This window comes from Musa acuminata, chromosome BXJ3-3 (genome assembly GCF_036884655.1).
Source record: "Musa acuminata AAA Group cultivar baxijiao chromosome BXJ3-3, Cavendish_Baxijiao_AAA, whole genome shotgun sequence".
Lineage (NCBI taxonomy): Eukaryota > Viridiplantae > Streptophyta > Magnoliopsida > Zingiberales > Musaceae > Musa > Musa acuminata.
The window spans coordinates 29,952,192-29,980,039 of record NC_088351.1 but is presented as its reverse complement, the minus strand read 5'-3'; the positions used below and the strand labels follow the sequence as shown (position 1 = coordinate 29,980,039).

Genomic DNA, 27,848 nt, shown 5'->3' with positions numbered 1-27,848 from the left:
AAAGCTTGGGAATTTTTTATTTTTATTATCAAATATTGAAACGTAATGGTTAAAACTACATTTCTGAGAGACATGACATGACTGGAGTCAATACAAAGTAATAGAGACAAATACCTGAATGTGGATTGTGGAATTGTGATCCTACACCCTTTTATTATTAACAAGAGATATTATGAGGTAAAATAACTCAACATTTATGAATGTTTCATGAATTAAAAAGCTCATTCTGTCTAATAAGAACATAATAACATTTTCTTATTAACCATAATATAAATCTTACCGATTAATACGGAGAAAGCAAGTGAGCCTCGTATCGTTCCTAATAAAGAATTTATATCATATGCTATTAGACTAGTCTCGGTACAATAATAAAATTATTCGCTTGTAGTAGCATTCGGGTTACGAAAAAGATTTCTCAATTTATAAGAGCATAATTATGTATTTGATGAAGCCCCCCATGCATTAAGTTTATTCTTTTAGCCTTAAGATCCCCTAAGATTAATTGATTTATCTTAGTTTCCTTCGTTCTCGAATCGTTGATTACAAAACCACTAAATCTCTCCCTAAAGATGACCAAAAGAGTGAATGGGTTTTGCAGCTCGTAAAATGAAGCTGGACTCGGTGAAGAACACACATCGGATGACTCGGCGGATTTGATTAAAGAGTGCTCTTGGAATAATGAACCAATGATTAAGTTTGGTCACTGAATGCTGCCTCCAATAATAACAATTTTGGGGGTCACCCAACATATCACATCCAAAGGTAGTGTCTCAGTACAAAAGTCATGTTTTGAATTAGGCAGTTGCCCTCATTTACATCATCATCTGTAGTTTTGGACCAATCTTTCCATCAGTTAACAGTCAAAACTGATGAAATAAGTCAAGAATACATGAGATTTGGTCAATTTGAATCATCAACACGCTTCTCATAATTGCTAGTCAAGTACTGATGATCCCTTTGCTCTGCGGAAATGAGCCAAAAATTCAAAACATTTTAGGGGACAAAAAGGAAGAAAAAGGAAGATTGTATATGGATGTCACTGCTGAGATTTTGAAGCTATGTTCAGGTCGATCCCAAGGTTCATGCCATTGTATGCAATGGGTGCATACATCCACAAGTCATCAGAGCTCAGAAGCTGCAGAAACAAATGTCCCATCTCAGGTGAGATGCAATAGCAATATCAGTGCAAAATCGTGTGTGAGATGCAGTTCTGACCTTAATTTGAAGCTGCAAGAACTTCACATATTGAACTGCTTCCTCAAGCATTGTGCTGATGTCAACCTTCCAAAGCAATGCAATACTTATCAACCACATAATGTTACTACTCATCATCATTCTCTATGGTAAGAGAGAAAGAGCAGTTTAAGATGAGAGATGCTTGCTTGCTTACCTTTGTTCCATTCGGGACCAAAGTCTGCAGAATTCGCAACCTCTCGTTGATTCTTTCTCTCCTCTTCTGCAGAACATACTTAACTCAGATCATGTCTCACGATCGAAGGTTTAAGAGCATCAAAGGCGATGTTGAGTCTGAATAGGAATCCTACCCTCGCATAGAGACTCTGTGGATCGGTAGCTGAGCCACGACCAGCTCTCGTCTTGCCATTTGAATTCAGAGATGCAGCAGCTCCCTTCAGCTCCTGAGATCCGTTCGAGTCGTCCTCCGAGGTGTAGCAACAGGAGCTCTGAGGATTCATGTCGCCATTGCTCTCTTCCTCGTTGCAGCTACCACCACTCTTCTGAGCCTTCTTGGACTGCGCATTCTTCCCCTTCTTAGGCATCTGAAACATTGCATTCATCAGAATGGTATCGCCATTCATCTCGGCAACATTGCAGATGATACCGTATACTCACAGGTGCCGATGCCCGGGCCTTCTTTTTGGGGCTCTGGAGTTGGGTGTCATCCTCTTCCGTGTTGGCAGCCACCTCGATGACGCCACCATGCAACCTTCTCTTGATGGCTTGCGAGGCATGCGCAGGAGGGGGAGGAGGAGGAGGTGGTGGAGGAGGCTTCGCCAAGGAATCCACGACTTCGTCACTGCTGGCTTCCTCGGTCACGCAGACCGCTGCGCCAAACTGATGATGAGCACCGACGGGGAAGGACGGGGTGTCGATCCGCTCGCCGCCGATGCTAAAACTCATCGGGGTAGAGCTAACGCCGATCGCAGGAACCATGTGGGGATCGCTAAAGCAGTAATAGTCGGTGGTGCTGCTTCTGCTACAGTTGCCTTGCGGCCAACAGTACGGATCGGGGTAAGAAGTAGCAGCACAGTAGTAAGAATCGGCATTATGGTCGGACCAAAGCATCTGTTGCTGTTGATCATGGTCGCCTGCGAAGCTCTGAGACCCCCCCAACAGCTGCGCCATGACTTCGGACTCCTCCACCGACAGCGCCGGATCGAAGCAGCTCCAGCTTGCCTCCGAAACCAATCCCTGAGGCTCCATCGCGAGGGAGGAACAGTTACAGAGGTGGAAGAGGTGGCAGAGACATTTAGCAAAGCACAGGGAGCATTGCATTTATACGATTGGTTGCAGAGAATGCTGTCTGTCAAGGAATTGACTTCACTCGCTAATTTAATTGGAGATTGCGACAGGTTCGATCGCCGATCAGGCAATACAGCTAAGATGGATGCAATGATCGATCAAAGGCTTAGAAATCGACAGTGGAAGAAGGGGGTGGGTGGTAGCACGAGGAGTGTATATTATCTGGCAATGGGGAGGACGTGGGCACTGTTTTATTAGGATGAACTGTAGAAGGAGAAATTTGTGCTCACGGGAATAAAGAAAGGGGAGAGGAAGACAGATTGAGGTGGGCATGTCGTGGGGAGCACAAGAAGAAGAAGAAGAAGAAAAAGAAGACGACATTCTCCGAGAAGAAGCTTCCGTGGCCGGTGGAGGAAGGGACGAAAGCATCCAAGATTACGATTCTCCTTGTCGTATGGGGGAGCTCTGTTGTAGTTGATGATGTCGAATTGTAGCTCCAACTTTTATGCCGTTCAGGTCGTGCCTCTTCTATGTAGGATCACCAGTGCAAATATCATGTTGTTTGTTTCTCTGGAACTATTGCACAAGCATGTTGTTCTTTCCTTCTTGTCGACACTGTTTCTCGGCTTTCATTTTGATTCTCTCAAATCAAATTAATGAAGCTAGTAGTTATCTCATCAAATCAGATCGTACTAAATAGTATCAAGTATTTGATATAGAAGAAAATATATCTTTAATTGAGATATATTTTCATGAAATCCAAGTACTTGGAGTCATATTGTCTTAAGTGGATCAACCGCATAAGTAATCATGAAATCAACTCGATCCCAGTCTCATCTCACAAACTTTGATTTATGTATTAGTATATAGTGTACTTTTCTTTCTTGATGAAGAGAGAGAAACAGAGAGAGAGAGAGAGAGAGAGAGAGAGAGAGAGAGAGAGAGAGAGAGAGAGAGAGAGGAGAGAGAGAGAGAGAAGTTGGTAGAAGGAACAAAAAAAATTAGGGAAAAAAAGAAAAGAAAGCTGTGTCAGGGGGATCTCAGTGCCTATCTCTATCACCCTTTAGAAAACACTTACCTATAATAACTTCTCATGTAGTTGAGATTGGCACTTATGTGGAGGGATCAATTATGAAGATCTTTGCCATAAGAAAAGCCAAAACTTCCAATGGGAGCTTCAATAAACAAAGATATTAAGATTGTATAGAGACCAGAGGCCACTCTTTATGGCCTTTGCTATCAAACAAGGCTGATCTCAGTAGGACATCACTTGACTCTTGGAAGGGAGCAAGGAGCTGTGTTTGAGAGCTGTTGCTTAGTTGGGCATTACTACATTACCCATGTCATATGACTAGGAAATCTTGATGTGTGTGTGTGTGTGTGTATACACTGATTAATACCTAGTCATGGCAAAAGAAAGACATGGTCCATGGGCAATAACTTACACTGTTGTTTCTCTTTCATTGAGATTGGGGTTGTCCTGAGGCAGGGATGAGGCTAATAGGGTTTGGCCATAAATGCATTGTTAATGTTTTTGGAGTTCTTTCATGATCTTTGTTTGACATTGTTTCTTTAGTGAGAGTATTCTTATGATAATAGGGTAGGAGGAATATTCTCATGTTTGAATTAACTCTTGACATGAGATCGTGCAAGAATGAGATGAATGAGAGAGAAATGCTTTTAAGCATAGGAGAGTGAGATGATCACAATGTAAGCATGTATGTTTCGTGGTCTTATAGTATTAGAATGGTAGCATCATTGTTTGGTGACGTAAAGATCATTGTATGGGGAGGGGCTAAGAATAAATATCATCGGTGGGTGATATACTACTACTCTTAGTGGAATTCACATTGCCATCCATTCACTTTGGTGTCCTACCCACAGATATTATTATGCAATTATGTAACTGTTATGATATTATATATTAAAATCAATGTGAGAAATTATTTGAATACATTCATTTGTAAATGATTAAGTGTAACTTGGATACATAACAAAACATGCGAAAACATTATTTAAGATTGTATGAGCATGCTTCATCTAAGGATACTATGAATATGAATGCTACAGTTAGATGAGGAAATATTTTTAAAAAATCTACTAGAAATTATAAATATGGATTGAAATATTCTCTGCTTGGCTAAAAATATTGAATCAAATAAAATTCAATGGCAAATAAAGAGAAAATTCTTATAGATGGTTAGACCAGTGATAGGGAAAATATTTACCTTGATCCCGGTTTGACATGTGGCACACCAAGAAACCAGAAAAGATCTCAACCCAACACTGTAATGAAGGCTGAACACTATTGGCAAAACTTAAATTCATAATTGGTCAGCAAGTAGAATATCTATCAGCCATAAGAAATGAAGAATCTGGAAAAGCCTTGTAATAAACGATTGATGACTGTTGAAACTCTAAAACATGAGACCATCTTTTCAGAACAAGAAAATGGCTTGAATAGTCTGATGCAGCATCTTCTACAACTGTGTAAATTGTCTGAACAGGCAAGTTTAGTATCTAAATGGCTGCTCTTATTGCTAAGCAGGTCTTGAAATGTGTGTTTGACTAGCCAAATTAATAGAATAATCTTGATAAGCATGTAATCTTAGAGGCATATAAAGGGACATTCCTTGTGTAAACTGATGTCTACAACCCAAGGATGTAGAAAAGCCTGCAACAGGTATCAGAACTTCTTTAAGAGCCAAATTAATAGAATAATCTTGATAGGCATGTAATCTCAAAGGCATATAAAGGGACATTCCTTGTGTAAACTGATGTCTACAACCTAAGGATGTAGAAAAAGCCTGCATCAGGTATCAGAACTTCTTTAAGAGTAACCAAGTTGCCTGATCCAGCTGTGGGATGTATGAGATTAATACTGCAATTAGTGTCCTCGAAACAAGGAGGAGATTTCAAGGATTTAAAGTAATCGATTAACATAAAACTGTAGGGAATGTCTGACTTTGAGAATTTATCCTAAGTTGGTCAAATCTCTGACTTAGATTCCCTCCTTGGTTATAATATGAAGGGACTCTAACTGAACTAGAAACACCTCAGGGAAACAGGCCCAAGTCAAATAAAAAGGTATTACTTCTTTCACCATCACACCTTGACTAAGTGCAAGTCAAACAGGAAAAATGAATTTCAAGAAATCATCACCATCAAGGAGATGGTGATACCTGACTAAGTGCAAGTCAAACAGGAAAAATGAATTTCAAGAAATCATCACCATCAAGGAGATGATTTCCAAGGGAAGAGGCGAAGTCAAAGACCTCAGGGAAACAGGCCCAAGTCAAATAAAAAGGTATTACTTCTTTCACCATCTCCTTGATGGTGATGATTTCTTGAAATTCATTTTTCCTGTTTGACTTGCACTTAGTCAAGGTGTGATGGTGATGATTTCCAAGGGAATCTTCCTTGACATGCATCCATGAACAAGTTTAATCAGGACAGTTTCCTCCTAAAGAAACTTTTTAAGTAAGAAAAGGAAGAGGCGACTTATCTCTCCTTCAAAGAGCACAAATTTTCTGTCAGATGCTAACTATATAAATGAACACTTGCACAGACCAGCTTATGCAGGGATGAATAAGAAGGATGGAGAAAGGGCTCCACACAATTGCACAAAATAACAAACAGATACATTAATGTAGTCATGTATACAATGAGAAGTGCATCTTTATGTTGGTGTTCGTAAAGTTTTACACATGCGTGTACATCAACATTATATGCACAGAGAGGGCATAATATATCATACCTCAAGATGAATCAAAATCTCAATGATGGAAAACCAAATTTAATGATCTAACATTTACAAATTGAAAATTACATAAACCAAATAGGGTTTGATTGTCTACAATTGAAAATGACTATGAATGAATGTGGTTGTTTGGAGCCTACATACATATATCTTCCAGGAAGAGAACCTCAAAGAGGCTCATTCAGAGAACTTTATGCCTTTAATATCATGTTTTGCAACTATTGGAGGATATTCATGTGTGATGAGCATAGAGATCATATAGAAATTAGTAGAAATTCATGTGTGATGAGCACATTGTTAAGATATAAACTAAGGTACATTGGCTGATACAATCACATATGTAACGTATGATCCTTGCATTATGGTAGGTAATTTTGAGTGTCAAGGTCAACACTATAAGATCCAAGATGCTATTTATCAAAGAAAAAAAAAGACAGTTCGTTAGATGGGTTAAAATGAAGTATGTGCTATTTCCTTTTCCATGAAAATTAAAAAAAAAAATCAATGTAGTTTTGTTAATCTGAACAAGATGATAATTTGATTTGTCATTATCATGTTACTATAAAGCAAAAACAAAAAGGCTTGATGCTGTTCAAGGATCACTTGGTCCACATTGGCATTATGTTAAAAGATTCTCTTGTTCTGCTTTGGGCCCTAAAAGGGATCCAAAGAAGCCTATCTTGAACATCAATACGGAAAGTTCCTGAAGGACCTCTGCACTGGCCATGACTTAAACTTAAGGCAAAAACAATGATAAAACATTAAAATGTTGGGTTACAGAAAATGAAAATTGCAAAGGACAAAAAGCAAGTTAGCAGGATAAGATTGAAAATGTAGCCAGTGATTTTCTGCTAGAATATGAATATTGAGTTAGTATTTCATTGTAATCACTATGGTATGTACAATAAGCGAAGAAATTATAGCTGATAAGAATAGGATAATCATCATTAATCCCTCGGTTTGCAATCAAGTGCATTCCCTTGGAAATAATTCTCAGTGGGTTAGGGTGACCAGTAGGTGCTTGCCTGCAACGTTCTGTTCTGAATTGCATCTCATAACTCTTATTATGACAAACCCTATGATGTACTGGTGATGAATGCCTAATTCAGTTTGAGCAATGAAGACTAGTGATATGCATTGCATGAGCAGGTAAAGAAAACATGTACTGAACTTATAATCAACAAACCCTACAGAGGCTAAGAGCAGGACCCAAGTGAAAATGAAGTGAAACATTGTTGGTGTTATGGAGACCTGTAACTTGTGACAAAGGTCAATCTCAGTGTTCTTCCTTGAGCTGAGTAGCTCTCATAGGAGAATAGCTCTCTTGGAATGTCATGTCCATCTTCCTCCACCAATTTGCTTCTTGGGACTTCTTGTCCCACTTGAAGGTACAACTTGATCCATTTCAACCGATGCAATCTGGTTCCACCATTTCAGTATATTCTTGTCTGTCACTCCCAATTTTGAAGTATGACATGACATTCCAAACCTAAGTTCTTTTGTACCATACAAGAATTTAATTGTATGAACACATGCTGAAGTAACTTGGAAGAATCAGTCCAAATGTTTATTGCAAAAAGACTTAAAAACATCTATTTGGGTCGACTAAATGCCTCTAAAATATTAAAAAAATAAAAATTAAATAAGAAAATTTATTTTTTATATTAAAAGTGTTTTTTTTAATGATTAAACCTGAGCATGTGGCTTATCGAGCTATCATGTCCGACCAATGATCCAATGATATGAGGTTGAGCCCGGTGGATGGCCCGATAACCAAGCAATGGGGGAGGGATTGAAGAAGGTGTACTAACTTGTTCGTATCGCTCCATGAGTCGTACTCGCCACGGAGCTGGGGATTCCAATGGTTTGGTTGATGGCTGCTCCTTCCGCCCTCAACTTGCGCCAGGGAATATTGTACCGTCTCCACCGCTGAAATCGACACCGACCGCTGCTTTTGTGCTGCCCACTAGCAAAAGCAGAAAGAGAAAGCCGGATCACCACCATCGATCCAAACTCTTCTAGACCTCTAAAGAAGCTACGTTTCTTGCAGGCTTCACCGCTTCCGTTTCCCTTTCCTTTTCGGATCCATCTCACGAGCAAAGCCCATCGGACGGTGGCGAAGGGGGAACCGGCCGCGGGGACACGTAGCCGCCCACCCCACGCCCCGGAACCTTGGAACCCCTTCTTTCCTTTTCCTTTCCTTTTCTCTTTTATATTCTAGCGGTAACGCTACCACCGTCACGCCATGGCAACCCCTAACTCTGGTGCGGGGTTACCCTAACTCCCGGTGATCCTTATATAACCCTCCTCCTCCTCTTCCTCCACCATTGCCAACGTCCCCTCTTCTCTTCACTGTGCTCCTCCATCGCTTGCTCTTCCTTCGCAAGTAGGAGTACATCAGTAAGAGAGGGAGGGTGGTGGATGAGATTGGCGACCCGAGGGGGGAGAAGGAGATGAGCTGCAACGGTTGCAGGGTGCTGCGCAAGGGATGCAGCGAGGCGTGCGTGCTGCGGCCGTGCCTCCAGTGGATCGACACGGCCGAGGCGCAGGGCCACGCCACCGTCTTCGTCGCCAAGTTCTTCGGCCGCGCCGGCCTCATGTCCTTCATCTCCGCCGTCCCCGATCACCAACGCCCCGGTTCGTACTGGTCTCCCTCCCGCTCCCCTCCCTCCTCTTCCTCCTCCTCCTGGTTTTGCTTCATCTGACCGATTGATTGGCTGCAGCCCTGTTCCAGTCGCTGCTCTTCGAGGCGTGCGGGCGGACCATCAACCCCGTTGGCGGCGCCGTCGGGCTGCTCTGGACCGGCAACTGGCACCTCTGCCAGGGCGCCGTCGACACCGTCCTCCGCGGCGGTGCCCTCCGGCCCCTTCCCTCCGTAAAAGACGGCTTCCCGCTGGCCGCGGAGGCGAAACGGTGCAAAGCGGTGCCCTCCCCTCCCCCCGACGGCGCGTGCGACCTGGACCTGTGCTTGTCCCCTCTGTACCCCGCGGGATGGCACAAGGCGCAGCGGCCCGCGACGCCATCAATGAACTCTGAGGGGTCGGTGACGACGACGACCAGCGGCGAGAGCTCCGCCGGAGTCGAGCCGAGGCTTCTCAACCTCTTCGTTTGAGCGGTTTCCTCTGGCGGTCACCCCGTCTACCGCCGACGGAAGTTTTGGCCCTCCGATCGAAACCTTTTTGTTACTTTTTCTTTCTTTTTGTAAGGGTGACCGGCATCGATTCCCTGCGTGGGAAGGTGAGAGCGCCGGCGGCGGTGACCACATCCGGGATCGAAGTGTATTATCAATCCCCATCCAATAATTATCTTCTAATATCCTCCATTTACGATTCATAGCAAATTAAATCAAATTAACAGTATGAATAATGTCCCGCGTAATCGAACGCTGCTGCGTGTCACCGCTTCACCCTCCACTTAAGTTACGATGCTGAGGAGGAGGCGGGCAAGGTATCAGCCAGCGTCATACTCCTCCGTGGTTACGTGCAATTTGGGCGTCGCTTTACCTTAAAAAACAAAAAGGTTCTTCGTTCCTTTCGCCTCCTCTTTCTCCAAGAAAACAAAAGGATATAAGAAAGACGAAACGTCCCCGATCTCCGCCCCCACACGTCGTACCGTGGGCCCCAGTCGGCGCGTCGCATCGCTGCGCACCCAACCCGCAAATCAAGGGCTGCGTCGAACGACAGGGCGCCGCGCGTGTCAGCGTCGTCTTCGGCGCCTCCTCTCTCTCTCTCTCTCGCCGGCGAGTCGCGTCCAATCTCCAATCTAGTTTCTGATATCCGCCCTCCGTTTTCTATTCTCTACATCTAAAGCCGTCCATAATACCTACAAAAGACAGAGTGATGGTGGTGATCATGGTATGCATACACACCGGTTATGATCGTCGGATCAAGATCCAACGATGCAGATTATAACTTGGCTCCCTTGTAAGAATCATAACGTCTCATACATTTGTGATGAATCACTTCAGCGATTCATCTTCCAATATTTCTTCAGATCACAAGCTAACAGTCCCATGCTGTATCCTCATCCAAAGTTGGAACCTTAAAACAAATCAATGGACAACATGATAATAAAGAACAAAAGATGCTTGAAACCAGGAAAGGTACCACCACCGATTAAGCACACAGATAAAGGACGTGTAGTATTATTATAATGCAAACATGTTGCCCTTGAATGAGTGATCACTTGGTGGGACTGAGAGGGGACACCAAAAAGGTTCATCCCTCTTTAACCCCTTCTCTACTCTCTCCTCCCCCCTTTTCCTCAACTCCAGTTTCTTTATGACTTGCCATGCACTAAAGCATGCAACATGATGTGGTTGTAAGATAAAATAATCACAAGTCCAACTTGATTTGTTATTTTTTAGCACAGCCTGACTCAGATTCCACATTGCTGCTCTCAAGCACACCGGCCATTTAATCCAATATGGTGACAGCCATGGTGGATGTGTTTTTGGTCTCCTAACTCTTTTGGTGCAGACAAAGGTCAGCTATTGTCTGATAGGAGAGAAGGTTGCTCTTTTGTTATAATAATTGATGCATGTAGAAGTGAATGCATGTGATTGAGAAATTCTAGTTTAAGACTCAGCTTGCAGAAGAAAGGGGCTGTCACTGTCCTTCATAGTTGAGACTCATCTTTCTAAAAGTTCAAAGACAGACATCTTATCCAGATGTCTAATTTATTTATTAGCACATTATTTGCATTTTTAGTGTTTTAGCACACATTTGACATAACTTAATTGGACATATTATTCCTTCAACATTTAGGGATTATCCCACTCATGAGTAGGAAACTTGGGTTAACAACTCAAGATATAAGTGTAATCTGATAGCCTCTGGATAGAAATCAAATGTTAAACCAACTCCAAGTCCAAATGTCTATATTTTCCTAATGTTGGTTGAAAGGTTGAAGAGAAATTTGGACTTTAGGATTAACCAGTTCTAATCCACATCATGAATGATCCTTTTTTTTTTTCAACCAACAGCTCTCTTCAACCTTCAACAATGCTTGTGATTTCCTTTTTGTTGCATGAATGATTAGGATTCTATAGTTCAATGGTAGCTCAAAATTTCAAATTCTAAAGTTGATGTTTACTAATTCCATGTGCCTTTACCAATTAATCAGTTTCTTCAGAGTTGAATCCAAAGAAATACCATTTCCTCATGAATTTATCTTACTTTAATAGCTTTTGGCTCAACTGTATCCCAATTTTGTCAAGACAAATTCAGTTTTCAATTAGAATTGATCAAAATATGTGGACTTTCCAACTCTATGTTACCCCTCTTAGAAAAATAAAAAATATATATACATAAGCTCATTGTCTTTTACAAGGCTTGCCAATATCAAGATAAATAAACCATAATGTTTTTTTCTATGTAAAGAATGAAGTAGCTGTCACAACTAGGAGTGAAAATGGATTAAATACAAATAAAAGATTAGGGTGAAAATTGCGGAAACCATATCCCTGTCCTATCATTTTTTTATTAACAGGTGCAAACTCAAATATAATTTTGTAATTATATTTGTTTGACTCGAATATGGATTCCAATCAAATGTAAGACAAATATGGATTTGAAGCGCAAAAGAAAAAAAAAAAAAAAGGTGGATATAGATAAGAACATCACACTAACAAATAATCAAGTCGAAGGTGTCACAAGCATCGATCTTATTACTTAAGCATAAAAAATTCTGCAATAAATCTTTGAGGAAGAAAGGAAGAATGAGAAAAATAAGAGCATATAGACCTAGGCTTGAGACATTTATATAAAACATTCTTGGTGGTCATTTGCCCACTAGTTAGTTTATGCTTTGAATGATGTTATGCATGTTCCACAGCAATAAGATTTTGGGAATTGGGTCCAATGGACACTGAGTTGCCAGTTCCAGAACTATATGATTGGTAGAGCCAAATGGAGGTCAACTTGACAAGAAGAATTGTTTGGTCTCCCCAAATCATAGCTTATACTGTCATTTATGTGACCATTTCTAGTTTACTTTGATCTCTCTTTTCTCACACAAAGAGAATACAAACAAAATATAGTGTAGGAAATTGATGCACCATGTCTCAAATCAATCTAAATATCACATCCCTATAAAAGACAGAAATGGAATCAGCATTTCGTCAAATAGGTGGTGTGCATCACCATGTCTCAAATCAATCTAAATATCATATCCCTATAAAAGACAGAAATGGAATCAGCATTTCGTCAAATAGGTGGTGTGCATCACATACCTGGTAGAGACATCTGCCGTCCAAAATATTTCATGTTGCATTCAGAATCCAAGTCGAAAAACCAGCGTCAGGCCCTACAAGCCGCACCTGTTGACTTCAGTGGCCAAAACATGATTTGTGGTATGCTAAATAATGTTCTGCAGCTTCACTTCAGCCCTCAGGAGAACAAAACACATGACCTGGACAGCCACTGCTGGTCCACTATGTATCAGGAACAGACAGAAAAGAACAAGAACTTGATCGGCGGCATCCATGCAATATGTGGAGAAGCATTCTTGTGGAGGGGCCAGTAGATTCCATGCAATATGCAAAACGTATTACTTCTACTCACGGTTGGTAAACGAAAGAGTATTGTCTTATTGAACGAAGAAACAATGATAGGTCATCAAACTTATGTAATTGTTAATGTAGAAACAATCATCTCATTTTAGCCTTCTGAACACTAATTACTACTCATTATTAGATTTTTTCCTTCAAACAGAAACTGGTGAAAGACAAATTTTGATCACCCTTAAATTTTATTTCAGTATAATTACAATAGTCTTTAAGTGGTTGTATTATTTCTAACACAAATATAGTTACTTTTAACATTAATATTTTGGAAGAAAAAAAATACTGAGTCTTGCTATGAATGAATGGCAAACAGAATAAGAGAAAATCCAAATTGAGCATTCTATCTATAAATTCAATTTAACATATAAAAGCTAATGAGTCTTGCTATGAATGAATGCAGATAAAAGACTGTCAATAACGCATACTTGAAAGGTTTTGACAACTCATGATAACATAAATACCACCACCCAACTCTTATGGCATGATATTTTATACACATTTACAAAATTGTATGATTTTAATTGAAATTCGAGTCCAACAAATGAACCAATATATGCACTTAAACGTATGGGAAGAAACATAGGAGCATCACATTGATCACCATAAAAATATTCCATGGAATTTAACTTGCTACATTGTTCCAATAAATTGAAAGTTTAATAGGTGAATTATAATCCAGCAGATCACATAACTAGAGTTCATAGAAAACACATTCTGAGACAATAAGAGCTCCATTCCGCAGGCTCAGTCTCTGTGAATGCAAGCATCTTCAGCGGTACTGCATAATCCAAAAGCATTGCAGACATTGTCAAAAGAGTGCATCATTCCCCCAACTTCAAATCATTCAATACGAAAGATAGAAACTGAGAAATCAACCGGTGAGTCTTATTCAAGCAGCACATGATTAAAAAATGTCCGTTAAAATTTTAATTATAATCTGTAAAAGCATTACATATTAGGACTAAAATCTTAGGCTTATACTTTGCACATGACACCAAACCTCTGTTGACCATATAAACAATGAAATACAAAATGACTACATCACTGGCTATGAATGTGTTTTTATTTTCCAATGTCATTTGCAGAGCCCTCAAGCCAAGAGCGAAAGGGATGTATTGCTTCTCATGTTAAAGAAAGGATTTAACATGATCCATCACTTTCTACAAGCAAGCAACTATTTATGATGGGCCCTCAAACCAACTAGCATCGATGTTCCTTCATAACTATAGAGCACTTGCAATACGACCAAGGCAACTAGCAGCACCCTAAAAGAGCATAACTTCAACTAATGGCATGATCTTTCAAGTGCTACACTTCGATCTTGTAATGTTTACAGGCTGTTTATGAAGTCATAAGTGCAGTGACAGTAAAAAGCACTTTTCTTTTCAGATTATTCACAGGGACATAGACCATACTAGTGAAGACAGTGCAAATTAGCATGGAAAGGGAAAGGACAAAATGCATCTTAGCAACCAGCACGAGAAGTTGAATATCTAAAAATGATAAAGGAAGGGTACGAACGTGACGGTAAACCAAGAGAAACATCAACAGTACCAAAATGGGAAATGCTAAAATCTACCGGATATTTGAAATATAATTGTTACTAGAATATTGTCTAGATCTATGACAACATTAGATATGAAGATAAATAAAAAATCCCAGAATAACTTAATCATTGTGACATGGCAATTCTATTTTAAAGATTTTACAATGTAAAAATTATTTGAAAAGATCTATTACTTCATTGCCTACCTATACAAATAAACTATTAAAAGATAACTTCCTCAAAGAATCAAATTTTATTCAATCCTTTCACAAACACTTTTATGAAGTAGATTTAAAATGAGAAGATCTATGATTAAAGATCTATTTGAAATGACAAACATAATTAAGTTCCAGAAAAACAAATATCACATACGTAAATCTTAATCTTATCAACCAAATGGAAAACTTCCTCCAATAAACCAAACATTCAGAAAAGAAATTTCATTAACCACTATTCTAAAACATTCAGGAAGGCAAAGGACAAAAGCGACATAACCCAATACAGGGTCTGAGGTACACCTTGGATGTGAGTATAAGACTACCTTAATGAAGCCAATTTCTTTGGCATTGCTGCGGAAACACTGTCTGCAACACATAAGCCCGTACTTCCTGATCAGTCCATGAGGGTTCCCACAAACCCGGCTGGAACAAACAAAAATGACGATTACATATCATCAGTCGAGGCACAAAACAAAAGCTTGAACATTATAATTCAAGTTAATAGTATCTCAAAATTGTAATTCAAACCTTTCAACCATCATACATCACTTAAAAGGTCAAGAAGCACAAAAACAGCTTAATACAAGTCCAAAACTACTGTAACTTGTCATGGTTCAGCTTAAATAATTCTATTAACTCTCTATACTATGCACTTATAATGTTAATTTTCATTTTACATGTGACAACAGAAAAAAATATTCTTCCAGCAGCAAAATATTCTTTTTGGACAATAAGGATCGACATAAATCCCCCTTAAACACAACAAATTTGAATATCACAACGCAGACACGAGAGGTTTGTAGGAAGGTGCATCGAGTAATGAATAAAAATCCCAACTTTGAAACTACAGAAGAAAATAATATTAGAATCGTCTTCCAACTACAGAAAGCGAAAGGACTAAACCTATATATGCACCTTCTGATGATCTCATCTTTGACTAACTCAGCTAAAGCAACTACATCATCTAAGTAAGAACAAACGGAGATCGCAAAATCTCAAGTCAATCGATGACAAGCACCAAATTCGAAGAATGGTTGCAGAAACAAGGGAAATCGCTCACCAAACTCGAGATCCAGGGCCGTAGTTCTTGGGATGCGAGTTCCAGACGTTCGAATGCCCCATCTCTCTCGTCACGCAACTCTCAAGGTCGATCGCGCCGAACCCCAATCTCTGACCGTCGCAGCCTCGAGGGGGAGTGTTCGGATTATATGGGTCCCAGAGAAACCCTAATCTTGACCGACCCCCAACTGGGAGCAAGGGATCCAACTGTCGGTTGCCCCCATCTATTATTATCAGCCGTCCATCCGTGATCGGACGGGTGCAACACAATGGAAACACCACAATGCCTGTTTGAGAAGGCCAATGGAACATTACGACGAACGGTTGAATAGGACCACCCGGTGGACTGGGTAGGGGTTGATTATATATTATATTTTGTATTTAGACAGCATTAGTAACGTAGTCACTGTATTTAAAAAAAATTATAATGAGTTCTGAAAATAAAATAAATAATTTTATTAATCATAACGTTATTAGTTGTATTGACGAAAAATATAACGTATTACACCACATCAATCACATCAATATGAAAGTGATAGACATAAAGATAATTTTAACATCTTTTCCGTTATCAATAATTTTATCAATAAAAAATAAAATAAATATTAAAATTATCATTTTATTCATCACTTTTACGTCGATCTAACATATAGTGTCACGTGTTATGTTTTTCATAAATGTAACTGATGACGTTAAGACAAATGAGATTCTTTGTTCCACTTTCGAAACTACAGAAATCTCAATATAAATTTTTTAAGTACAAAGATCACGATACTAATATGATCCAAATATAGGATGTGGTAGTTTTTTGCACATCCCAATTTCACATATTATAAGGAGGTCATTAAAAAGCGTGACACTTGCGCAACTAGAAGCAACAATCAAGAAGAAGAAGATATGTTGGGTCCAGCCCATAGATAGGTTTGGACTATACAATAGGGTCATTGAGCCCAAATCTGATTTGTTAATAAAATAATGTAAAGTGCGGTAGCATAGAGAAAGTTAGGTTTGAGGTTTTTGCTAGACGATCGAGCGGTTAAATTTCATCGATTTTGATTTAAATTTTATACGAAGAATCTTTACAATAAGCTCTTAAATCCTAATAGTATCGACCTACGATTTGTCCTCTCTAAGATACTTTTTCTAATATACCTACTTGATGAGATTTAGACATTTTTTTTTGAAGAAATCCATCTATAGTGATGATGATATGTTATTGTTGAATCAAGATCTATGTTCTTGATGTTATTGTGATCCTCTAGTTATTCTAAAGAAGATTTATTGTAAACTAATTATTATTATTGGTGATAGTAGAGGTTTAAAGTAGACTACAATCTCATAGCTTTTCCCATATTAAAGTTTTCACGTAAAAATTCGGTGTCTTACTTTGTGATTTATTGTTATACTATTTATGCTATTTTAGTTAATATTTGCTTTTAGTAATAAGTTGATATTTTTGACATACAAAGAGAGAAAAGAATTATTCTGTTATAATATTTTTTCCCAACAATAACTTCAAGTTATTTGGTGCTAGTTTTTCTTACATGATTGAAATGAAAAGTTAGATGGTATGATTAAACTGAACTCATCAAATTATTCGACTTATAGGTATATGATGGAAGATTTACTTTATTTAAAATATTTATATAAGCCCATTAAAATTAAAGATAAACCATTTACTATTGAAGATTAGGAATGAAAGGTTCTAACATACAAAGCTATCGCATATATTGGAAAATAATGAGAAATATAATTTCTCTTTTTAGAAAACTTATCAATTTAAAATATAAAAATAGTGGTAACATTGTTAAGCACAGAAGCTTATTTCAAAGTCTTGCAAACAAATTAGTTGTTATAAAAATGAATATAGATGATGAGATATAAGGATTATTATTTCTCAGCTCTTTACCAAAAAGTTGGGAAAGATATGCAATGATAATTTCTAACTCCATGCTAGAGGGGGTTCTAACCACAGACATGGTTAAAGACAGGTTGCTAAATAAAGATGTCAGGAGAATAGAATAAGGAGAATCTTCTTCTGATACACTTATTATTGAAAAATAAGAAATACATGGAAGAAGTCACAGTAGAAATTCACATGGTTATAGAGGATGATCCAAGTCTAAAAGAGATATCAAGTGTTTTTACTACAATAAGCCATGTCACATAAAAAAAGAGTGTAGATTTTGGAAGTGAGAACAGAATGAAAGGAAGAAAAATGAGAAAGAAACCAATATATATATTACTGAAGGTGATATCGTTATTGATTGTAATGACGAATGTGCCAGTCTTGCAGCTCAGGACAATAATTAAGTAATTAACTATAGTATTTTATTTCATATTACTTCTCATGATTATTTTTTAAGATCTTACACTATTTGTGATTTTGGAGATGTCAAAATGGGAAACAATGGTACATTTAAGATTGTGTTTATTGGAGATATTTATTTGAAGACTATGAGCAAATTAATACTCAAATATGTTAGACATATTCCAGATATTTATCTTAATTTGATATCTATAGGCAGACTTAATGATGAAGGATTTACATACTATTTTAACGAAAGTAAATGAAAACTCACTAAAGGTTGTAGTGAGAGGAAAGAAGCTAAACTCTTTCTATGTCATGAAACCTAAGCAACATAAAGAAGAGATTAATGCAATCCAAAATGGTGAAAGCATATATCTTTGGCATAAGAGACTTGATCGTATAAGTAAGAAGAGACTTCAAACTCTTATTAGAAAGCAATTCTTATCGGAGTTGCAAAATACATCTCTTAAATCTTGTGATTATTGCTTAGTTAAAAAAATGCATAGAGTTATCTTTTATACTTATCTACCATCTAGAAGATCAAATATTATTGATTTGATTTACATTAATATTTGTACTATGCAAACTAGAACTCTTAGAGGTACTTTTTATTTTATTAATTTCATTAATGATCATTCTAGAAAAAAATTGAGCTTTTGCTTTAAAATCTAAAAACTAGGTACTTGATGTTTTCAAAGAGTTTTATGTCAGTGTTGAAAGAAAAACTGACAGAAAGTTAAAATGTATTCTAGCATATAATGGTGGGGTTCTTTTGAGAATTATTGTATGTTTCATGATATAGAAAATAGTTTTTAAAACTCCTCAGCAAAATAGTGTAATAGAAAGGATGAATAAAACCATTGAATAAAGGATTATGTGTATGTTTTCTCATACCAAGTTATCTAAGTCATTTTGAGGGGAGGCTATAAAAACTACAATTGACCTGATAAATCTTTCTCCATCGGTTCCTTTGAAAGATAATATTCCAAAAAGAGTATGGAAAGGAAAAAATATATCACTTGAGGTTCTTTGGGTGCAAAGTATTTGTTTATATTCCTAAAGATAAGAGGTCCAAGCTTGATAATAAGATAAAAACATACATTTTCTTAAGGTATGGTCATGAAAAGTTTGAGTACAGATTATGAGATCTAGTGAACAAGAAGATTATTAGAAGTAGATATGTTGTGTTTCTTGAAGACCAATTGTTTGATGATGGTGATAATATTGAGAAGTAAAAAATATATATTTATATTTCTTGGAGTTTGGGTCTAGTCTCTCCACCTATAGTTTATGATAATCATGGAGGAGATGAATAAGAAGATTATGGTGAGAATATTAATAATGATACTCCTATAGTTGATGATGTTGAACAAACTAAACAATTAAACGATGACCTCCACCATCAGTTGAGATTCTATTGAGAAGATCCATAAAAAGTGACAAGCATCTACAATATATCATCCACATGAGTATGTTATGATTATTGATGAGGTAGAGTTAGAAATTGACCAAGAAACTATTCTACATAAATATAAGAATGAATGGGTTAAAGCCATACAAGAAGAAATGAGATCATTGCTTAAGAAATATACTTATGACTTAGTAAAATTATGTAAAGGGAAGAAAGCTCTTAAGAATAAATAAATTTATAAATTGAACATCGAAAATAATAGCTCACAATAAAGATATAAGTCGTGACTAGTTGTGAAAGAATTCAATCAGAAAAAAGGTATTGACTTTGAAGAAATATTTTCTCATATGATGAAAATATCATATAATTGAGTTGTACTTGGCTTAGTTGCCCACTTGAACTTAAAAGTTGAGCAACTTGATGCGAAAACTATATTTCTTTATGGTGAATTAAAAGAAAACTTTTATATTGAGCAACCAAAAGGTTTTAAAGTCAAGGGAAAAATAAATCTAGTGTGCAAGCTTAGGAAAAGCTTATATAGACCCAAACAAACACTCGGATAGTAGTACAAGAAGTGTGATTCCTTTATGATAAGCCAATAGTACAATAGATCCACATTTGATCATTATATATTTATAAAGAAGTTTTTCAGATGATAATTTCATTATTCTCCTTCTATATATTGATGATATATTGATTTTGGTCATGATGTTAGTAAAATTGATAAGTTTAAAAGAGAGAGCTAAGTAAGTCTTTTATCATGAAATACTTAAGATCGACGAAACAAATACTTGATATGAAGATTCTTTATGATAGGAAGAATAAGAAGATTTGACTATCTCAAAAGACCTACATTGAAAATGTTCTTGAAAGATTCAACATGAGCAAAGCCAAAGTAGTTTGTTCTTCACTTGTCAAGTCATTTCAAGTTTAGTTCAAAACAATATCCTATAAGTGAGAAAGAAAAAGAAGAAATTTCTAGAGTGCCTTACTCATCTACGATGGTTAGTAGGTTGATACATGTTATGGTTTATTCTATGCTAAATATAGCTCGTACAGTTGGAGTTATCAATTGATTTTTCTCTAATTTTAGTAAAGAATATTGGACAATAATAAAATAGATATTAAAATATCTAATAGATACTTTCATGTTGTGTTTATGTTTTAGCAATGGTGAACCTGTGCTATATACAAATGTAGACATGGTAGGTGATATTGATTCCAAGAAGTTCACTTTGGGGTTCTTAATGACATTTGCAGAGGGAGCAGTATCTTGTCAATCAAAGTTACAAAATTATGTTACTCTATCAACCACAAAAGTAGAACATAGTAATTACTGAAGCCTGAAAGGAAGATTTGTAAATAAAAAAGTTTCTATAAGAATTGGACTTGAAATAGAAAAATTATACTATTTATTGTGATAGTCAAAATATCATTTTCTGGATATAAGCATATTGACATAAGATATTACTGGATTTGTGATGTACTTTATATGAAAGAATTATACTTAGAAAATGTGCATATAAATGAAAATAAATCAGATAAGTTGATAAAGTCTTTGCTTAAGAAGAAGCTTAAAGCATACAAACGAAGATTGGATTTAGTACAGTCCACCATACGAGCTGCAGAGAGAGAATTATTGGGTTCGGATGGGCTTGGACTAAATAACAGGATCATTAAGCCTAAATCTAATTTGTTACAAAAGGAAAGGAAAAGAAAGAAAAAAGAAAAATGGAGACTGCCCCGAATGACAAAACGTGTGACAACACAGAAAAGAAAAGAAAAAAAAATAAAGGAGAGAGAAAATTAGGTTTGAAGCTTCGCTAAATAATTAAACTGTTAAATTTCATTAATTTTAGCTCAAATCTTAGAAAATTCTTACAATAACCTCTACAATTCTTAATTTGCTGATCTATAATTTATTCTAGATACTTTTCTGATATATTTATTTAATGAGATTTAGATCTTTCTTCGAAGAAATTTATAATATATTATTCTTAATCAAGATTTATATTCTGATTTATGTTCTTCATGTTATTATGATTCTTTAGTTATTCTACATAAGATTTATTATAAATTTATTACCATTATTGATGATAGTGAATATTGAAAGTGGATTACGATCTCATGATTTTTCTCATATTAAATTTTCTCATAAAAAATTGGTGTTCACTTTGTGATTGGTTCATTGTTCAATTTTCTCATAAATAAATTAATATTTATTTTCGAAAATAAATTAATATTTTAATGAAAAACTTATTTTAATATAAAAATAATAATCATTCTTATTTCGAACAAGACATGTAGCTTAGATCATCAGCAATGGATCCATATAGGCAGAGCAGATGAGGAACAAGAATTAACAAGCATCAAACCAGCCGGCACTCAAAGTCTTGTGCTTGAGGGGATCTCAGGCAAAGAGTTGCCACTTCACAGTTTCCCCAATGATACGGGTGTAGCTTCATACTGACGTATCGATGACATGTCAATATCTCATGATGTCATGTCAATTCAAAGGAAATTTTGTCGGAATCATCCCAACGCAATTTTACAAGGTTCGATGCAAATGATCTCAGATCCTTTTTACTCGACGCTAAGACGGACACAAAATATGAACTCAGTTGCTCCGAATCGGACAATCAGAACCTGCTCTTAACACTCAGTCAATACAGATGGCATGTTTTGGTTTCTGAGACCCAATCTTTCGCTGGGTTTAGATCCAAGTATAACGTCCACGATCAATACAAGAACATGTAACATTCTGCCATTTTCCTTTGAACTCGAGCAAATAGTTCTGTCATCAGCATTAACAGACAATCACACTGCAATCTTTGTGATAATTCAAGTTTTGTCTTCATTTCGATTCTATGTGGATTGGTGGCATAGATCCTTTTGCTACATAACATTTTAAACACTACATATATCAGATTATTGGTCTTCCAAGATTTGTATAACCACTAAACTATAGCCATCTTCCTGTGTGTCTGAAAGCAGTTGCGATCACCCAATCGCAGCATACTCCTCAAAGCTGGTACATGTTGGATTCAACAGCCAAAGTCATAGGAGGCGAGTCCTTGTAGCTCCGGTCCATTAAGTCTACTGTTGTTGTCAAAGCTGAAATGCCAAAGAATACATTTTTAGTTAGTAAACAGAGAAACTTGACATCCATGTTATGATCGAGTGGGAGAGTAACTTTGTTAGACTAGAACTAGATGAAGTATAATAAACATAAGAATTAAAAGCTCAAAAAATGACTTCGGCAACTCAGAACTTTGTCTACGGAAAGAGGCATGTACAAAACAATAGTCACCACAAAACATCAGTATAATAATCATCTATGCTTTTAGGTTAATGACGACCAGGCCCAAAGAATGCAGATATCATGATATGCAAAAACATAATGGTGTTTACTTAATCCTCCTACCCAGTTTTCTAGTAGGAACGAGAATTTCCAGATTGCTTTCTAAATTGCAACGTGATTGCAACTGCCAATCACCTATATAATCAAATAAATTATTCGAGGATAAAGTTCTCATGAAAGAAAAGAAGAAATAACTTCTAACCCTATTTGACTTATAACAATTAAGAGGCAGCAATCATCAGTGGTTCCAACATCTTAGAAGTTAGAACTCTGACGTAAACCACAACTCCTCAACCACTCAACCTATACAATGTGTTGTCATTGAAAAAGTGTTAAATTTAAGAACTATGTACATGAGATATTTGTTTGACTATCTTCTGGAATTTTTTTGGGACAGGTTTGACTAGGAGCAAGAAGTAGCCTCATAAATCCGCACTCACCTTTCACAACCAGATCAACACCTCCATTTAAATGGCTTGTCTAGTAATGAGTCATACAATTTACAGATTGAGTTTTGTTTTTGGAAATGGTCAGCAACAGTTTGAGTAAGCATCACGATTGATTCTTAAATAGGGTGGCAAATTCCTGAAGGATCTTTCACGATATAACAGGATATTCCATGATCATAGACCAGTAAATCCAAGTGATTTAATGGCTGGCTGACCAGCCATATGAGGTTCGCAAATTGTAAGCTCACTGGTATTACAACATACAATTGATGTGCCTACGAACCGAGAACATCCTTCTTGCCAATCCCAATGGTTGTTTGCCAGTCAGCACAAAGTTTACATGCATGCCAACAATGCAACCACACAGGTGGAAGTGTCTGAGAGCACGATGGGCACTGTAAAACACACTATTCTGGTACTTGACCAGGCCTACACATATTCAGTGAACGGCTTGACAAGGCATAAACTCATGCCACCCATGTGTCACAAAGACAACACCGGTAGCCTTGGCACAGGACATGAGCTCCATTTCCACTTGAATGACCTTGATGTCCTTGTCTAGTCTCGGAAGTAAGTGATGGACATGATCATATACCGGTTAGATAAATATACTTCTCTTAACTTGAGCTTAGGCAATATGGGACACATGGTTCAAAACCTACCAAAATAGAGTCAATTCTTTTATCAAACAAGGGCATACTATTATGAGCTTCGATTTAAGCATTCTAGCTCATATAATTTTAGACCTAACAAACTAATGGGATTTTTTTTATCAATTAAGATTGAAAAATGATATAATTTCAACAATGGTAGGACCACAAAACTTTCAACAAGAACTTTTCAAAATATGACAGAAGTTATGTCGCCACATCAATTTCAGCAAATATGCCCGTTACGAGCCTAATCAAATAAGGAGGTCATCTAATTGACTCCACTTCCATCAATATTGGGCATGTAATGGAAGATTCAGGAAACCAAGCTAGTGGTAAGTTTTCTTTTTCACTTAGAAAAAACCGTTACCTCTGAAGAGGAAAGTTTGCAAATGGTCCATCAATCGGAATGGTTCCACAAAGATCATTGTTTGAAACATCCCTGAAACAAATGAAAGAGACCTTTCAATGCTAAATCCATAATGATTGCACAGAATACAGAAACTTGGATCATAGGCCATTGTTTCTTACAAGACTTTGAGATTTGAAAGCAAAACAAGCTCTCTGGGAATGGCTCCGGAAAGCCTGTTGTTGTCTAGCCGCCTGTGAAAATAATTGTCACCAAAGTGAGACGAGAATTAGCCAAAGAAGGGAATAAATTCTTCTGATTCCGAAATGTTTTTACGACAGGGGAAACATAATATTTTATATGACCAGAAAAGAAATAAACAAACTCACAAGAATCTAAGTGACTTCAATTTGGCAAAGGACTTAGGAATCTCTCCTTGCAGTCGGTTCTCATACAAATCCATGCTGATGAGGCTCTTCAAATTGCCCAACTCCGCAGGGATTTTGCCCTCGAAGTTGTTCCTGTAGAGCTCCCTGCAACCAGAAGAAACCACATCGTCCATGAATGAAGATCCAAACTCTCTGACAACGAAGAACAGAGAAACAAAGGTTCGCTAGCGCTTACAGGTATTGCAGGTGCTCCAGGCGGCTAAGCTCGGAGGCGAGAGGGCCAGAGATGTTGGAATTTCCCAAATCTCTGCAACAAACACAAACAAAGGTCATCTTTTTCCAATAAGAGAGGCCATAAAGGTGGGGTCTTTGAGAAGACAAAGGGTCGGGAAGAAGGGATTACATGCGAATAACACGGTTCTGGGAGTCGCAGGTGACATGGAACCAGGTGCAGGGATTGACGAGGGTGGGATCCCAGCTCTGCAGCACGTTGGTGGGATCGGTGAGCCGCGTCCTCCATGCGTGCAACGCCTCTCCTGTTTCCCAGCCCATCAACCAAGTCAGAAAACCTCTAATCTTTCTTATTCCGAGATCGGCAAGGAAAGAAAGAGAGCTCACCCTCGGAGTTGCTGGAGGAGGCCGGCGACGCGACGAGGAGGAGGAGGAGGGAGGAGAGGCAGGGCAGCGCCACCGGAAGAAGAGCCATCCGAGAAAGAGAGCAGGAATGGAGGAGGGCGGCAGGTACCGAGATGAAGAGAAAGGAAGTGGAGAAGTGGGGAGAGCACTCGTTGCCGAAGGGTCAAAGGAGCGGCCTTTTATCAGTGGATGAGAAGTCAGCAGTCAAAAAACGAGGGCGGAAAGGAAAGGTAGGGGGTTTGGTTATGCGTGTTTTGGGGGCAAAATCGTAATTCTATTATAGAATAACACAAATTGTCAGGAATTAATGTGAAAATTATTATTATTATTATTATTATTATTATTATATTATATATATATATATATATATAATGGTAAAATGGGGATGATAGTTCACTGTGGCGTGTGGAAGGGGGCATTTGTTCGTGCAAGAAGGTGGCATCGAGTCAAGTCGCGTCACCTTTTTGTCATGTCATGTCATGGAAGAACGAGAAACACGCGGTTCGACTCGGTCAATTTAACTAATGATAAATTTGTAATATATTCCCTCTGAAGTTCATATTTTTAAATATACTAATGTAGGAGAACTAATGTCGGATTAAAATTATTAGAAACGAAAAAAAATAAAATTATATTTTGCTCATCGCTGTGATGTGTTATGTTTTTCATTATGACGTTAAAGATAAATAAGATATTTGTTTGACTTTCAAAATTATAAAGATTTTAATATAATTTTTTTAATTATAATGATAAAGTAATATATAATTAATCCTATCTCTAAATTAAAAAATAATTTTGAATATTAATTTAAATAAGTTACTAAATTAAAAAAAAATTAATAAGAACTTGATCTTCGTTTCTTATTTACGTCGTATGTTTTCTCCTATTTATTCATTTTATTAATTTCTTAATTCTTCGACGCTTCCTGATTTTTATCTATGATTTCGTCTAGAAGGCGAAACTGTTAGAGCTAGCCCTAGGAAATTTATCAAATGGTAATTTTGACAACCCGACAAAGACAATAAAGCGGAAAGAATAAAAGCGACAAGAACACTAGATTTATGTGGTTCGGTCAATTAACCTTGACCTACATCCACGGACGAAGGATGAGCAAATCACTATTATAAAAGAGACTATTACAAATGCCTTAAGAAGATGTTCCTATGTCATAAAACACCCGAAAATATTAAACATGAAAAACCTCAACTATAAGCCCAAACTATTTAACTGAGTATGGACTTAAACCCAAAGCAAACACTTAGGTTTTTCTTATGGTGCTACTTGTGGTGTATCTGACTTTAAAGCCCAGACCCTTATTTATAATTCCAATAGGAGATAACAAGCCTGATTTTCCTGATTTGGGACTATGGGACTTGCCAAACTAACAAATCTCCACATTGACATGTCCCAACAAAACTTGCTCCACCTTTTTCATAAAAGCCCCAAAGGGCAATCACCAACAATAAACACCAACCAAGTCCAAGCACTGCTTGAACTTGTAAATTGAAAGAGGCTTCGTAAGCATATCAATTGGATTGTCCTTCGTATGAATTTTCTGAATGAGGACCTTTCTCTCAGCAATAGTATCTCATTTGCATCCAACAATTTTCTTACCCGAAGTTGGCTTCACAAGATCCCAAGTTCTATTTCGATGGAGAGATTCTATTTCTTCATTCATCATAATCAATCACTTAGCAGAATTATCACAAGAAACTGCATCTGAGTAGGTAGTAGGCTCACCAACTTCACTTGTTTCTTCTGCAACAGATAAAGCATATGCAACCAAATTTACATATCTTTGTGGTGGTCGAATATCTCTCCGTGGTCTATCCTTGGCTATGGAAATTTGCTCTTCCTCTGTATCATCTGCATTAGTAGACTCGTGACCATCTGCATTAGTGTTTGACTGAAAAGAATCAGACCTACCAATCTCAAGCTCCACCTGCTTCTGCGCACTATCATTTGTACAACTAGTAGAATCCTCTTTAGAAGATAACATAGATAATTCATCAAAAGTAACATCTCTACTGATTACAAATTTTGGGGATTTGGGATCAGAACACCATAATCTGTATCCTTTCACTCTAGAAGCATACCCAAGGAAAATGCACTTTTTAGCTCGAGGCTATAATTTTCCTTCATTTACATGCATGTACGCTGGACACCCAAAAAATTTTAAATCAAAGTAATTAGCATGAGTACCTGACCAAACTTCCTTCGGAGTTTTAAAGTTAAGTGCTGCAGAAGGAGCGCGGTTGACAACGTAACAGACCATATTAATTGCCTCTGCCCAAAAGTCCTTTGTCAACCCTACATTTGAGATCATACACCTTGCTCTCTCCAAGAGTGTTCTGTTCATATGTTCGGCCACACCATTTTGTTGAGACATCATCCTAACAGTGCGATGCCGAACGATTCCTTCATTTTTGCAGAATTAATCAAAGTCACCTTCACAAAATTTCATGCCATTATCTGTTCAAAACTGCTTAATCTATTTACCTGTTTGCTTCTCAATCAAAGCCTTCCATTGTTTAAAGGTTAAAAAAATATCATTTTTATGCTTCAAAAAATAAACCCAAACTTTCCTGAAATAATCATCAATGAAAGTCAACAAATACCTGGCACCACCCTTAGACTGAACATGAGCTGGACCCCAAAGGTCT

The 27,848-nt window shown here is 37.4% G+C and overlaps 4 protein-coding genes across 5 annotated transcripts; 1 reads left to right on the top strand and 3 right to left on the bottom strand.

The window, feature by feature from the left end:
- Nucleotides 1-709: 709 nt before the first annotated feature.
- LOC135632819 (transcription factor RSL2-like) lies at nt 710-7,925 on the bottom strand. 2 transcript variants are annotated; one of them, XM_065141610.1, is made up of 6 exons: nt 4,710-7,925; nt 1,852-2,430; nt 1,545-1,778; nt 1,391-1,456; nt 1,216-1,281; nt 710-1,135 (listed from the first exon to the last, which is right to left on the bottom strand). In XM_065141610.1, exons 2-6 carry the CDS (start codon nt 2,362-2,364, stop codon nt 1,037-1,039), a joined length of 978 nt encoding a protein of 325 aa, XP_064997682.1. In that variant the 5' UTR covers nt 2,365-2,430; nt 4,710-7,925; the 3' UTR covers nt 710-1,036. The 2 variants fall into 2 exon arrangements, with proteins under 2 accessions (XP_064997682.1, XP_064997681.1); XM_065141609.1 differs by lacking the exon at nt 4,710-7,925 and having other exon boundaries at nt 1,852-4,696.
- Nucleotides 7,926-8,408: 483 nt separating this feature from the next.
- Nucleotides 8,409-9,567, top strand: LOC103979422 (LOB domain-containing protein 37). The gene is made up of 2 exons (XM_009395565.3): nt 8,409-8,878; nt 8,965-9,567. The coding sequence occupies exons 1-2, from the start codon at nt 8,695-8,697 to the stop codon at nt 9,351-9,353; spliced, it is 573 nt and encodes a 190-aa protein (XP_009393840.2). The 5' UTR covers nt 8,409-8,694; the 3' UTR covers nt 9,354-9,567.
- A 3,805-nt stretch (nt 9,568-13,372) lies between these two features.
- Nucleotides 13,373-15,790, bottom strand: LOC135632365 (small ribosomal subunit protein uS14). The gene is made up of 3 exons (XM_065140873.1): nt 15,631-15,790; nt 14,894-14,993; nt 13,373-13,584 (listed from the first exon to the last, which is right to left on the bottom strand). The coding sequence occupies exons 1-3, from the start codon at nt 15,690-15,692 to the stop codon at nt 13,576-13,578; spliced, it is 171 nt and encodes a 56-aa protein (XP_064996945.1). The 5' UTR covers nt 15,693-15,790; the 3' UTR covers nt 13,373-13,575.
- A 6,303-nt stretch (nt 15,791-22,093) lies between these two features.
- Nucleotides 22,094-25,351, bottom strand: LOC135632692 (leucine-rich repeat protein 2-like). Its single transcript, XM_065141368.1, has 7 exons — nt 25,168-25,351; nt 24,953-25,085; nt 24,785-24,856; nt 24,550-24,693; nt 24,343-24,414; nt 24,182-24,253; nt 22,094-22,465 (listed from the first exon to the last, which is right to left on the bottom strand). The coding sequence occupies exons 1-7, from the start codon at nt 25,253-25,255 to the stop codon at nt 22,396-22,398; spliced, it is 651 nt and encodes a 216-aa protein (XP_064997440.1). The 5' UTR covers nt 25,256-25,351; the 3' UTR covers nt 22,094-22,395.
- Between the last annotated feature and the right edge of the window lie 2,497 nt (nt 25,352-27,848).